At 35.4% G+C, this 15,882-nt stretch overlaps 1 protein-coding gene across 1 annotated transcript; it reads left to right on the top strand.

Annotated features, from left to right (window-relative positions):
* The first annotated feature begins 12,180 nt into the window (after nt 1-12,180).
* On the top strand, nt 12,181-15,386 carry LOC130465770 (uncharacterized). Its single transcript, XM_056834622.1, has 3 exons — nt 12,181-12,257; nt 12,723-12,786; nt 14,093-15,386. The coding sequence occupies exon 3, from the start codon at nt 14,094-14,096 to the stop codon at nt 15,255-15,257; it is 1,164 nt and encodes a 387-aa protein (XP_056690600.1). The 5' UTR covers nt 12,181-12,257; nt 12,723-12,786; nt 14,093; the 3' UTR covers nt 15,258-15,386.
* Nucleotides 15,387-15,882: the final 496 nt, after the last annotated feature.

Here is a 15,882-nt window from a genome sequence, read left to right as displayed (position 1 = left end):
TTTTAGTTTTCAATTTAAAGACAATAGTTGTTCTTTTTCTTTGAATGGAATGTTTTATGGTTCAGCACAACAAGAAAACGGTCTTTATGTGCTAGATACGAGCAAACACATTTATAACATAAATACCAAAAAGGCTAAAACTGGTGATTCGGATCTCACATTTATGTGGCATTGTCGATTAGGCCATATAAACATAAAGCGCATGGAATTACTTCAACGGAAAGGAATTCTAGAATCATTCGACTTAGAGAAGATTGATCAATGCGAATCTTGTTTACTTGGCAAAATGACAAAGCAACCTTTCTCAAAGGTGGGAGAAAGAGCAAGCGAACTACTAGGGCTAATACATACGAACGTATATGGGCCTATGAGTACGAAAGCTAGAGGTGAGTTCAGCTATTTCATAACGTTTACGGACGACTTCAATATATATGGCTATATTTACTTAATGAAGCACAAGTCTGAATCGTTTGAGAAATTCCGAGAATTTCAAAATGAAGTAGAGAATCAACATGGCAAGAAAATCAAAGCTCTAAGATCAGATCGAGGAGGTGAATATCTTAGCCACGAGTTTGATGACCATCTAAAAGGATGCGGTATTCTTTCTGAATTGACTGCTCCGGGGACACCTCAATGGAATGGAGTGTCGGAACGGAGAAATAGGACCTTACTCGATATGGTCAGGTCAATGATGGGTCAGGCCGAACTTCCTTTACAGTTCTGGGGACATGCGTTGCAAACTGCAGCATTCACACTGAATCGTGCTCCGTCAAAAGCTGTTGAAAAGACTCCATACAAATTATGGACTGGGAAACTTCCAAAGTTGTCTTTTCTGAAGATTTGGGGTTGCGAAGCATATGTCAAGCGATTAATTTCGGACAAGCTACAACCTAAATCTGACAAATGTTTCTTCGTTGGGTATCCAAAAGAAACTATGGACTACTTGACTGATTGGTAATAAGGAGGTCAAACAAGATTCCATTCACATGATGGAGAATGTGAGCCTGACAATAGTAATAATTCGACGTAAAATGGAGGCGAAAAAAACTGAGATGGAGAGAGAAAGGAGAGCAGAGAACAGAAACAAGCATTTGTTGTAGAGAAAAGAAACGAGAACAGAAATGAGAACAGTCACATGTGCCAACTTATATTGAATTGACTAATTTGCCACTGGTCCATAATAAAAATTAGTGTGGTACATGTCTATTTAAAAGTTTTAACTCCATAAGAAAGAATTCAACATAGATCCAATTATTCTTAGAAAATTACCCTTTTGAGTAATCCAACACGGACGAATTAATTTTTAGTTCCTTAAACTTTTTATTTGTTGTCTTACAATAGATGTAAGAAAGATTAAATAAGAACATAATTAAAGAACACAAAATTTAAAGTGGTTCACTAATAATGTGCTAGTTTTTCATGCATAAAAGATAAAAAAAAAATTGTTGAACTTATATTAAATAATACAGATTACATAATACATCCAGCTTTTAAGCTAGAGAATTTATGCAATAATCCCTTCGTATTTTATTAGGAGTTACATATTGACCGACGTGCGTATTAAGGAAGAAGATAGAGTTGAATCTAATAAAAATAATAAAGCAAGTAGGGTATGGAATAATAAACAAATATAAAAAAGATGATGGGAAAAATATTTTAATCAAAGTAGAGTCGGAGTTTATTGTAGTGGTGATCCCTAGAGGATATTAGATATATTAAATAATGAAAAGGTGGTCATGTGGGGTAGAAAAAATACTAAAAATGGAGGTGTGACTCCTAATAAAATACGGTCGAAAATGTTAAGTGTGACTCCTAAAAAAATACATGAGGAGTATAAAGTATCTCTAAGATGATACGGAAAACCCCATAAAATAGGCCAAGACAGATAACCTGAACCCTGAATAACAAATACACTATTTCCTCCGTATTTTTTTTAAGAGTCACACTTACTACTTTCAGCCATATTTTTTAGGAGTCTCATTTCCATTTTTGGTAACTTTCACACCCACTCCTCAATTATTTATTACTTCGTATTTTTACTTTCCTATGACACCACTTAAATCATAAATAATTCTTTTGTTGGTAATTTTTATACCCTATTTGTTTTTATTTTTATATTTCTTTATTGTCACTATACCACTTACATCGTTATTATATCAAATTCAAGTATTGTTCCTTAATACTTGTGTCAGTCAACATGTAACTCATAAAAAAATACAGATAGTATAAAAGATTGCTCGAAAAGCATTAACCGATTCAAGAAACATTCTAACATACTGGACAATGATGCATAAAGATAATATCAAATATTGTCTACTTTCTCATTTTCTTTTAAGATTATTCCATTACCCCTAATTCCCTAAAACAACATTTTTTTTGCCTTTGGCATGCTACTTGATCTGTGGCGATGTAAACAAAGTCAAGTCAACAACCAGATGGTCAACAGAAAAGATCTTGCTATCTATTTAACGTTAAGTAGTTTGCTTTTAGTGTGTTATGTAACTCGTTGTAATGTGTGAACCTTTTTATTTATGCAAAATTAAGCCTATATCAAAAAAAAAAATATATATTCTTAGTATTGAAGAAAGCAAGTACTTAGTGTATTACTTTATGCTAATCCATTATTACAAGTTACAAGTTACAAGTTACAAGATCCCTTGATTTCAGAGGCCTACTAATTTTAAAGTCACATGACTAATAAAAAAAATCTAGAAAAATATCAATACAAAAATGTCAAATCTTGTCAGCTTCTTCAACCGCTGTAATTCCCTCGCTGTTCTTCGCTGGAGCTTGACAAGAACGGCCACTTTCCGACGACAACCCAGTACTCGTATCCTTACCCGAATTGAAGAATCCGAATTTGGGAGTCACATCGGGAGTCGTGGTAGTGAGTTCATCAGTGGGGAAAGAGAAGGTAAAGCTTGAATTTGATTGCCCATCAATAAGTTTTTTGTTCAATTGAAGAAGAGAGAAAGTTGGGCAGTTTTTCCTCTTCTTTGATTGACGGATCTCCACGGCATCTTCTCCGTCGTTCACGGTGGCCGGACTTGGTGGAGCCTTGCCGGAATTTGATAGGATTGATTCTGCCATTTTTAAATTATTAAATGTTTTTATTGATGAAATTTGAGGTAAAATTGATGGAAAATAGAAAGAAAGAAAGAAAGATGGAGTGAGAGTGAGTATAAGTAAGAATGAATGGTGGTGGTGGAAAGAAGAGGGTATGTTTTCAAGGTAGGCACCTCATTTTTTGTTTAGCTTAGTCAATATCATAATTGTAGTGAAACTATTTATGTGCCAATTATTCTTCTTGTATGATTGTCTCATGCTATTTTATGGGTGTAAAGTAGAAGTATATAGCACATGGTTTAATTAGTCTATTTACGTCATTTTCAATATCTATTTATGTACAATCCGTGGACTATGCACCATGGTGCACAGTGAGTATGGTGCACCAAATGAATATATGTGCATAAGTAAAAGAACAAGACACTACGACAAAAGAACATGCGATATAATATTTCACTTTTTTGTTATATAAAATAATATATTGTTTCACTATTTATTAAAATATACATACAAAATACAATCATGTTCTTTTCACGTAACCAGATGTACTTTTAATTATATATTAGTGTTTTTAAGGTACAACATGCTCACTGTGCACCATAGTCCACCTTCTAAATTGAGACATACGTAAGCTAACTTTTGAGTAACCTTTGTTCTATTTTGGATTCTCTTTTATACTCTTACGTATTTGCCTTAAAACAATGATCAAACATGGTCAGAACGCAGTATATTTAACAAGATCTCATAAGAATATGTTTTAACTTACTTATAAATTATCAAAGATGGTAAAAAAGAGTATGTGAATAGTAAAAAAGTTTCTTTGGTTGCGACTAATAAAAGACAGAGAACTTAATATGTTCTGTTTTTATATTTACTGTTATATCCTTACTCAATCACGTGTTTAATGTGTAAATGTGGAAAAAAATGCTAATTTTATACATAGAAAACATAAATTCAGATCGAATAAATCCTCTTTCGTCTAACTTGGAGGTCGTTTCTTGATCGTGGAGAGTACAATTTCTTAGGCAGAATCTTTTCCCATGTATAAACATTTCAAAGGAAAGGAGTAACATTATTTGGTTAAACATTAAAATTTTCACTTAGGGAGTGTTTTTTTTTCGACTTATAAGACCTTATATAAATTAGTTTAAGGTTCTATAATTTTAGATAAATCAGATAAGTTCCAATAGAACATATAAGTTAAATAAACAAGTATTAGTACAAAGTGTAGGCGCCTACCTTTGTCCTATGCCCAAAGTGGTGAGTTCGATTATGAAACCAAACACTGCTTGTCTACGATTTCCTAAGTACGCGACGAACGGCCTTTGACTTACTAACACAATCCCAAAACACATATTTCCAATTTTAGTAAATGATATTTATAGTAATTTCCCTGCTTAACAGCTATCCAGAATAGTAACCGCGATTTTCAAGTGATTATGTCGTATTACGATGAATCCTTGAGGGAAGGATAAGAGTTGCACTCCAATGGGAATCATTGAAGAGTTGAAACCGTGTATGAGATAGAAATTAAGAATAAAACCCGAAAAGTCTTGAATCCCGCGGAAAGCAAACACCAACGCTAGAAAATTCTGGGGCATGCCATACATGCGCCGCAATAATCCAGCGCTCCAAACACCAGCACCATAAAATTATGGCGCTACAATTTGGTTCTCAGCCAGTCACGGCAAGGATAGACTTCCTGATGAGCTGTCAATGAGTCAACACAAACAAATCTGGTGCATCAGAACTCAGCGCTATAATATTCTAGCGTATAACAGGCCAACGCCACTTTTTTCTGGCGCTGCAATTTGATTTTCACAAAAACTCGAACTCTTTAGATGTTTATCTTATTTCAACTAGTTACACTATAAATACGACCATCTAAAATCCGGAAACGATCACCAATTACCATCAAGTTACCACAAAATACCCTAAGCTTGAGTATTAACCGAAGCTGCACCCTGCCTCGTATTCGCAATCGTCTGCCGTATTAACACACTGTTAAGCAGACTTTGTCCGCACAATCGCGCATCCCAGTCTAAGCTAAAGAATTCAAAGGAAACTCTGGAGGAATCTCACCAAACAGCCAGTCAGTTATCAAGAAGTTCAACACAGAAAAGGAAGGCTAATAGAGACAAGTGTTTGTGTTCTAGAGAACCGTAGTATAGCCTACGGTATACTGTAACCTGAAATCTATATATCACTTTTATCACTTTTATAGATCTGTTAACTTAAATCTGTTATATTACTCACGCCTAATAACATAATTCTTGGACAAATATGATTATTGTTAAGCACGTTAAATCAATCTAAATCACTCTTTTGACGTTGTTTAGTTAATTATATGTGCATAAAAACCAACTCAGATTAGTAATGTAGACTAAACGCATGTCCCTTTTGTCGTCACATTGAACTAGTAAGGACCGCATGTGGGCTAATGATGGTCAATCCCCGTATTAGTAAATGTCCCACAAACTCTCAATCTCTACTCTGCTGGATGTACGTTGAGAGATCTCCATAGCAGGGATCACAAGGGAACCTATGGCCTTTGTGATCAAATATGCTCGCCTTTTGGGCATATCACGATCACCGGTTTTTTTCAGTTTTCTTCATTGTATTTGTAAAATTGAATGGCGACTCCTAAAGACTAGTAAAAAAAGAGGCTAACGCATGTAGTTAGTCCCCATTTTATTTAATATGATTGCCACACCCCGAGGGGAAAGTCTCGAGCCATTTTCTTCAGTAGAGTACGCTCGTCTTCTTTTTTGACTCCCTCACAGTGGCGACTTTGCTGGGGACAATTTTGAAGTACTTTTGCAAATAGTGCGTCGGTATTGAAGCTGTATGGCAGAAACCGAACGGTAGGCCGCATTTACTTCCTTATTAAGTTCGGACAACCTGAAGTTATTAATGTGACGAACTATTGCGACATAACCGCATACCAATCTTGGCTTCCTTGGCATGTTACATCTCGGAAGTTGGGAATAAGGACACCTATCGGCCCGGGGTGCACGCGCTTCGGTTGTTGTCCACTCAACACTTTCGCAATGTAGCACATCCACCAAATTAAATCGTTTATCTCCCAGGTGCAATCCCGGTATGTGCCACTCTAGCATACACCGGATAGGGCTTGATAAATTTCGTTCATGAACCCGACTACTTCAACCGGAGTCTGTTGGGGAATTGACGATAGATTTGGTACACTTTTGACACCCAACCTATCATACTTTAAAGACTCATCATTAAACTAAATGCGCATTCGTATCTGAATCCATGCTTACTCTTAGTTTCGTGTAGAATTTTTAATTTCTATGTGAAGCTAACTAACCAGACACGTAGTTTAGGGTCAACAACAGTACTAAAGTCATCAAAAACGCTTAAAGCGTCACAAAAAACGAATAAAAGTTACGAATCGAAATAACAGAATTATATATTCTGCAGCCCTGGAAAATGCGCTAGAAACTTTCAGCGCATTCCTTGGCTGCGCTAAGAAATTCCAGCGCAAGGAAAGAGAAGAAAACTGAAGAGGGTATGTGAGTATAAGTAAGAATGAATGGTGGTGGTGGAAAGAAGAGCGTATGTTTCCAAGGTAGGCACCTCATTTTTTGTTTAGCTTAGTTAATATCATAATTGTGGTGAAACTATTTATGTGCCAATTATTCTACTTGTATGATTGTCTTATGCTATTTTATGGGTGTAAAGTAGAAGTATATAGCACATGGTTTAATTAGTCTATTTACGTCATTTTCAATATCTATTTATGTACAATCCGTGGACTATGCACCATGGTGCACAGTGAGTATGGTGCACCAAATGAACATATGTGCATAAGTAAAAGAACAAGACACTACGACAAAAGAACATGTGATATAATATTTCACTTTTTTGTTATATAAAATAATATATTATTTCACTATTTATTAAAATATAAATACAAAATACATTCATGTTCTTTTCACGTAACCAGATGTACTTTTAATTATATATTAGTGTTCTTAAGGTACAACATGCTCATTGTGCACTATAGTCCACCTTCTAAATTACGACATACGTAAGCTAACTTTTGAGTAACCTTTGTTCTATTTTGGATTCTCTTTTATACTCTTACGTATTTGCCTTAAAACAATGATCAAACATGGTCAGAACGCAGTATATTTAACAAGATCTCATAAGAATATGTTTTAACTTACATATAAATTATCAAAGATGGTAAAAAAGAGTATGTGAATAGTGTAAAAGTTTCTTTGGTTGCGACTAATAAAAAACAGAGAACTTAATATTTTCTTTTTTTGTATTTACTGTTATATCCTTACTCAATCACGTGTTTAATGTGTAAATGTAGAAAAAAAATGCTAATTCTATACATAGAAAACATAAATTCAGATCGAATAAATCCTCTTTAATCTTACTTGGAGGTCGTTTCTTGATCGTGGAGAGTAGAATTTCTTAGGAACAATCTTTTCCCATGTATAAACATTTCAAAGGAAAGGAGTAACATTATTTGGTTAAAAATTAAAATTTTCACTTAGGGAGTGTTTTTTTCGACTTATAAGACCTTATATAAATTAGTTTAAGGTTCTATAATTTTAGATCAATCAGATAAGTTCCAATAGAACATATAAAACAAATAAACAAGTATTAGTACAAAGTGTAGGCGCCTACCTTTGTCCTATGCCCAAAGTGGTGAGTTCGATTATGAAACCAAACACTGCTTGTCTACGATTTCCTAAGTACGCGACGAACGACCTTTGACTTACTAACACAATCCCAAAACACATATTTCCAATTTTAGTAAATGATATTTATAGTAATTTCCCTGCTTAACAGCTATCCTGAATAGTAACCGCGATTTTCAAGTAATTATGTCGTATTACGATTAATCCTTGAGGGAAGGATAAGAGTTGCACTCCAATGGGTATCATTGAAGAGTTGAAACCGTGTATGCGATAGAAATTAAGAATAAAAACCGAAAAATCTAGAATCCCGCGGAAAGCAAACACCAACGCTAGAAAATTCTAGGGCATGCCATACATGCGCTGCAATAATCCAGCGCTCCAAACACCAGCACCATAAAATTATGGCGCTACAATTTGGTTCTCAGCCAGTCACGACAAGGATAGACTTCCTGATAAGCTGTCAATGAGTCATTACAAACAAATCTGGTGCATTAGAACTCAGCGCTATAATATTCTAGCGCATAATAGGCCAACGCCACTTTTTTCTGGCGCTGCAATTTGATTTTCACAAAAACTTGGACTCTTTAGATGTTTATCTTATTTCAACTGGTTACACTATAAATACGACCATCTAAAATCCAGAAACGATCACCTATTACCATAAAGTTACCACAAAATACCCTAAGCTTGAGTATTAACCGAAGCTGCACTCTGCCCCGTATTCACAATCGTCTGCCGTATTAACACACTGTTAAGCAGACTTTGTCCGCGCAATCGCTCATCGTAGTCTTAATCCTGCTGAAGTTCTAATCGAACCCCAAGCCTAAGCTAAGGAATTCAAAGGAAACTCTGGAGGAATCTCACCAAACAGCCAGTCAGTTATCAGGAAGTTCAATGCAGAAAAGGAAGGCTAATAGAGACAAGTGGTTAGTGTTCTAGAGAACACCGTAGTATAGCCTACGGTATACTGTAACCTGAAATCTATGTTTTATCACTTTTATCACTTTTATAGATCTGTTAACCTAAATCTGTTATATTACTCACGCCTAATAACATAATTCTTTGACAAATATGATTATTGTTAAGCACGTTAAATCAATCTAAATCACTCTTTTGACGTTGTTTAGTTAATTATATGTGCATCAAAACCAACTCAGATTAGTAATGTAGTCTAAACGCATGTCCCTTTTGTCGTCACATTGAACTAGTAAGGACCGCATGTGGGCTAATGCTGGTCAATCCCCGTATAAGTAAATGTCCCACAAACTCTCAATCTCTACTCCGCTGGATGTACGTTGAGAGATCTCCATAGCAGGGATCACAAGGGAACCTATGGCCTTTGTGATCAAATATGCTCGCCTTTTGGGCATATCACGATCACCGGGTTTTTTCAGTTTTCTTCATTGTATTTGTAAAATTGAATGGCGACTCCTAAAGACTAGTAAAAAAAGAGGCTAACGCATGTAGTTAGTCCCCATTTTATTCAATATGATTGCCACACCCCGAGGGGAAAGTCTCGAGCCATTTTCTTCAGAAGAGTACGCTCGTCTTATTTTTTGACTCCCTCACAGTGGCGACTTTGCTGGGGACAATTTTGAAGTACTTTTGCAAATAGTGCGTCGGTATTGAAGCTGTATGGCAGAAACCGAACGGTAGGCCGCATTTACTTCCTTATTAAGTTCGGACAACCTAAAGTTATTAATGTGACGAACTATTGCGACATAACCGCATACCAATCTTGGCTTCCTTGGCATGTTACATCTCGGAAGTTGGGAATAAGGACACCTATCGGCCCGGGGTGCACGCGCTTCGGTTGTTGTCCACTCAACACTTTCGCAATGTAGCACATCCACCAAATTAAATCGTTTATCTCCCAGGTGCAATCCCGGTATGTGCCACTCTAGCATACACCGGATAGGGCTTGATAAATTTCGTTCATGAACCCGACTACTTCAACCGGAGTCTGTTGGGGAATTGACGATAGATTTGGTACACTTTTGACACCCAACCTATCATACTTTAAAGACTCATCATTAAACTAAATGCGCATTCGTATCTGAATCCATGCTTACTCTTAGTTTCGTGTAGAATTTTTAATTTCTATGTGAAGCTAACTAACCAGACACGTAGTTTAGGGTCAACAACAGTACTAAAGTCATCAAAAACGCTTAAAGCGTCACAAAAAACGAATAAAAGTTACGAATCGAAATAACAGAATTATATATTCTGCAGCCCTGGAGAATGCGCTAGAAACTTTCAGCGCATTCCTTGGCTGCGCTACGAAATTCCAGCGCAAGGAAAGAGAAGAAAACTGAAGAGGGTATGTGAGTATAAGTAAGAATGAATAGTGGTGGTGGAAAGAAGAGCGTATGTTTCCAAGGTAGGCACCTCATTTTTTGTTTAGCTTAGTTATTATCATAATTGTAGTGAAACTATTTATGTGCCAATTATTCTACTTGTATGATTGTCTTATGCTATTTTATGGGTGTAAAGTAGAAGTATATAGCACATGGTTTAATTAGTCTATTTACGTCATTTTCAATATCTATTTACGTACAATCCGTGGACTATGCACCATGGTGCACAGTGAGTATGGTGCACCAAATGAACATATGTGCATAAGTAAAAGAACAAGACACTACGACAAAAGAACATGTGATATAATATTTCACTTTTTTGTTATATAAAATAATATATTATTTCACTATTTATTAAAATATAAATACAAAATACATTCATGTTCTTTTCACGTAACCAGATGTACTTTTAATTATATATTAGTGTTCTTAAGGTACAACATGCTCATTGTGCACTATAGTCCACCTTCTAAATTACGACATACGTAAGCTAACTTTTGAGTAACCTTTGTTCTATTTTGGATTCTCTTTTATACTCTTACGTATTTGCCTTAAAACAATGATCAAACATGGTCAGTACGCAGTATATTTAACAAGATCTCATAAGAATATGTTTTAACTTACATATAAATTATCAAAGATGGTAAAAAAGAGTATGTGAATAGTGTAAAAGTTTCTTTGGTTGCGACTAATAAAAAACAGAGAACTTAATATTTTCTTTTTTTGTATTTACTGTTATATCCTTACTCAATCACGTGTTTAATGTGTAAATGTAGAAAAAAAATGCTAATTCTATACATAGAAAACATAAATTCAGATCGAATAAATCCTCTTTAATCTTACTTGGAGGTCGTTTCTTGATCGTGGAGAGTAGAATTTCTTAGGAACAATCTTTTCCCATGTATAAACTGTAATACCCTGAATTTTTAAAACTCGTTTAATTATGCTTAATCATTTTTATTTAGCTTAAACGTATTTTAAGATCCTAATTTCAAACTTTATTTTAATTAACGAAGTTTTATTTCGCTTGAATTTTTAATATTGTTACACGATTTACTTTTCAGATTTTATAATATAAATTTTAATTACTTTTGGATTTTCAATAATTTCGAATCGTTCTTATCTTTATTCGAAAACTAAATTTATTTTTCGTTAACGATATTTTTTTTTATAAGGAATTAATCCAAAACTTGGTTTTAATTAAACATTTTCCTAAAATAGAAACCAATTTTCAGAAATCTTGCCTAACTATGTGAAATGACCAAAATGCCCCTAAGGAACAAATTGGCGTTTTTCTTCCTCCTTCCTTGCTATTCACGTACAAACAACAACATACAAACAACAACAAGAATGAAGGAATTCCTTCATTCCTCTCTACCCACAATTCAGTCTACATTCACTTGCTTAATCCCCAAGTATTTTAGCTTTTTCTTCACTCTACTTTTCACTATAATCAGCCATATATGTTCCATTCTTTTTCAACCAAAAATCAGTTACCAAAAACTGAAAATCAACTCCTTTGTTTTCTTTGATTCCAACCACCACCACCGCCGGTGGCTGCCGCCACTGCAACCCACCACCACCACCATTATCCTCCTCGACTCCTCCACCACCCACTGTCCGTCACCACCGCAACCACCTAGAACCACCACCGCACCACCGTTTTCCCTGCCCTCTGTTTCCCCTGCCTCCCTTGTCCCCCTCTGCCGCACCACCAAACGCAACCACCACCAATTCCAAACACCTCACCACCCTGTAAACCAACCCCTGCCCCCAAGTACTCCGGCGAGTCACCGCAACCACCGCCCAGAAACACCCCTGAACTCCCCTTCTTTCCCCTCCTCGGTTCGAATCTCTCTCCCCTTCCTTGCTGTTTCGCCGCCGCCAAACCACACCACCACCTTCGCCTTACCGGCGCGGTTCCGCGCCTTTGCGCCGCCCAAGCCCAGGCCGCGGCCACCTCCCTTCCCTCTCTCCTTCCCCTTCGTCCGTTCCCCTGTTCTTCGCCCCTGCTTCGTGCCCAATTAAAAAAAAAAAAAAAAAAAAAAAAAGAAAGAGAGAAGAAGGAAAAGAAACCCAATTGGTTTTACTGTAAACTTCTAAACCCATTATCCAAGCCAAGCCCAATACTCTTACCTTGACCCAATACCTTAAAGTGAGTATTATTTCTTTAATTAAGTATTAATGTTTTATGAATATAAATTATTACATAGTTTAATATTGTGATAATATAGGTTTTACATGATAATTTTAAATATATATATATATATATATATATATATATATATATATATATATATATATATATATATATATATATATATATATATATATATATATATATATATATATATATATATATTTTGGCTGAAATTTGATTTAAATAATAGTTTCGTTAATTTATGAAATTAAATAATTTTCATATAATCTATATATGAAATATACGTATTTTGATTAGAATGTCGTTTAATAATATTTTGAAGATTTTATAAAAATTATACTTTTATTAAATTTATTATTTTAAAAAAATTCACTATCTATAAATTCATTATTTATAAAATATCGGTTCTAAAGTATTTATCGTTTTAAGAACTAATTCGATAATTTGATACTTTGAAAGAAATCAAACTCGGAGCTCAGGAAGAACGAACCAGCGAAAAGGCTTAGCAAATTGTGGAATTGAGGTAACGGTTATTGCTAGTACCCGCAATCCCTTCGAAATGTATTTATGAATGATGTTATGAATGATTGATGTTTTATAATGATGTTTTATGATTTGCGGGATTACAAGTATGATTTGATTGAATTGTTTTACGATAATGCAGCTTTATGCAAAGTATTGATTTAATGAATTATTATTATTCCTGAAAGAAATGATTTTATGAAATAACGAGATTTAATGGTTTATTGAACCACCCTGAATGATTGAGATTTTCCTGATTAATGTTCGATTAAAAGAAATGTAAACATGATAAATAAAAGTGTAAGAACTGGTCAAGTTCCCCTGATATGGAACCAAGGTTCCCCCTGATAAGAAGCACTGGCTTCCCCTGATATGGAACCAAGGTTCCCCCTGATAAGAAGCACTGGCTTCCCTTGATATGGAACCAAGGTTCCCCCTGAAACGAATCACCGGCTTCCCCTGTTATGGAGCATTGACTCCCCCTGTTATGAAGCACTGGCTTCCCCTGTTCGTAGGAGACGTCCTACCATGTTTTCCTGTAAAGTCATGACGACCAGAATAAATACTGTTAAAAGGAAAAAGATTAATGAAATGATGTTCCTGAAATGATGTTCCTGAAATAATATTCCTGAAATAATGTTCCTGAAATGATGTTTTCGAAATGATGCTTCTGAAATATTGATTTATTAAATTCTATTCTCCCTGTTTATTAAATAAAATGAATTGAAATGATGTTACGATGCTAGGGTAACTTGTTACTGAGTCTTCGGCTCACCGTTTTGTTTTCCGTTTTAGGTACTGCTGTGGACCACGGAAACGAGTAGTGGCGAGGATTTCACTATTACCAAGTTCACCTAAGTTAATGTTAAGTTGTAACAAGTTTCAGTAAAGATTCGAGATTAAGTTATGTACTTTGATTAAGGAATTGAGAAGGATGATTATGTGAATTTTGGAGTTTAATAGCTTATGATTGATAGTTGCCTTGTAATTCCCAAGAGGGAGTTACGGCGGGTAATGTCCCGACCGAATTAGGTTAATTCCGCTGCTAATTATGATTAAATAATTGAATTAGAGGTCGGGGCGTTACAGTTTGGTATTCAGAGCCAAGGTTCTGGACCATAAGTGCTAAACCTTACGGGTTTCGCACGAAATAGAATTCAATAGGCTTTAAGCAAAGAGTTTTAAAGAATAAAAGAATATGTTAAAATCATGTTAAGTAAAAAGGAAATGAGTGTGAGTGTAGGAACGGGCTGAAAAGGGATTATTTTCCTATTATGTATGTTTTCCTGATTGAGCACGTTATGCAGAATGTCGACTATCGAGGTGACTAACGATATTAACGATGGAGCTCACAACGATCACAACGTCCATGTCAATGATGACACTATCTATGGGGATGTCACCCATGATGATCCCTATGACGATCAACCTATCGAAGATCACAAAGAAAGGATGGAACGATTAGAAACCGTTAGCACGATGTTAGCTGAATTAATCAAAGATTCTCAGAAAAAGAAATCGACAAATGCGAACGAAAATGCGTCAATGTTCAAGAAGTTTTCACCCCTGAACCCACCATCTTATGATGGCAAGCCCGACCCTGTAGAATTCGAGGATTGGATTAACCGCATAGATCAGTTGTTTGAAACCTTGCAATGTCCTAAGGAATGGAGAGTCGATTTCGCCGTGTTTTACTTAACGGGTCAAGCAAGTTTATGGTGGAAAGTTAATAAGGAAAGGAAGAATGAGCCTAGATTTAGTTGGACCGAACTGCAAAAGTTATTAAGAGACAAGTTTTATCCACCATCCCTGAGGAAACAAAAGGAAGACGAGTTTTTACACTTGCAACAAGGAACAATGAGTGTTATGGAATATGCAAACAAGTTCATGGAATTGTCAAGATTTGCACCGGAGCTGGTATCGACAGAACAATCTAGGATGAACCGTTTTGAGCGAGGTCTTCATTTGAAATACCAAGATAGGTTGGCAACTCAAAGGTTTACTTCCTATCAAGATATGGTTGATATTGCAGTTAATGTCGAACGAGTTGTATTACTACGAGAAGCACAAAATGTTGGTGATAAAAGGAAGAATGATAATCAAAACAATGAAGGAGCTAAAAGGCCAAACCAAGGAAACCATAATTATAGAAGAGACCAAGGTCACAATGATAGAGCATCTCGTAAGGTATGGTGTGCTAAGTGTGGAAAGAGAAACCATACCGAAAGTGAATGTCGTGCAGGAACAAAGACATGTTATCGATGTGGAGGAAAAGATCATTTTGTAAGAGACTGCCCTAAACCACCTCCCACGGATGTTGGAAGAGCAACCTCGATCAATCATGAACGAAACAACAACAATGCTAGGGTTGATCATGATCCACCACGACCACCAATATCTGGAAAAGCTTACATGATGAGAGCTGACAAGGAAGAAGAAGATGACGCCAACGCTGATACTATTTCAATTTAGTTCTTATGTACGTTTGAACCTAAGTTTCCTGTTTTAGATTTGAATCATGTCATAGATATTTTGTCAAGGACATGTTATGAAATGTTTAAGGATCATTAATGTCCTCAAGGAAGTTTATGAAAGAATTAATAAAAGCATGATTTTGTGGATATGAATTGTTTTAAGGAACTTTTATGTTTATGAATTATTTAAGGTTGATTGTTAGAGTACCGAAAGAGCATGAGTTTGTATTTAAGGTTGAATGATAGAGTAAACATGAGTATGAGTTTATATTTCATAAATGGAAAATCATCACTTAACTCAAGGTTATTAAAGGTTCAAAGCATTTAAGTAATGAATTATGGGTTATTTCCCCGCACCCTTCATAATGATTATTTGTGGTTGTAAGTACCTAAGTGTATTTTCATATATGTTAAAGAAGCTAAGCTAGAAATCTTAAAAAAAAAGTTATGCAAAAATATTATGTGATCGAGACCAAACATGATTGATGGTGAAAATATGAAATTTAGGTCACATATAGAGTTATGAGGATTATACCAAAGGAAGTTATCAGGAATTAGTCTGTCAGTAAGGTTGATGGTGTTTTTAGTCTACCTTTCCGCATCATTTATAGGATTGTTTTTGA

This window comes from Spinacia oleracea, chromosome 1 (genome assembly GCF_020520425.1).
Source record: "Spinacia oleracea cultivar Varoflay chromosome 1, BTI_SOV_V1, whole genome shotgun sequence".
Classification (NCBI taxonomy): domain Eukaryota; kingdom Viridiplantae; phylum Streptophyta; class Magnoliopsida; order Caryophyllales; family Amaranthaceae; genus Spinacia; species Spinacia oleracea.
The sequence above is the reverse complement of the archived record's forward strand: the minus strand, read 5'-3'. Positions and strand labels throughout refer to the sequence as shown.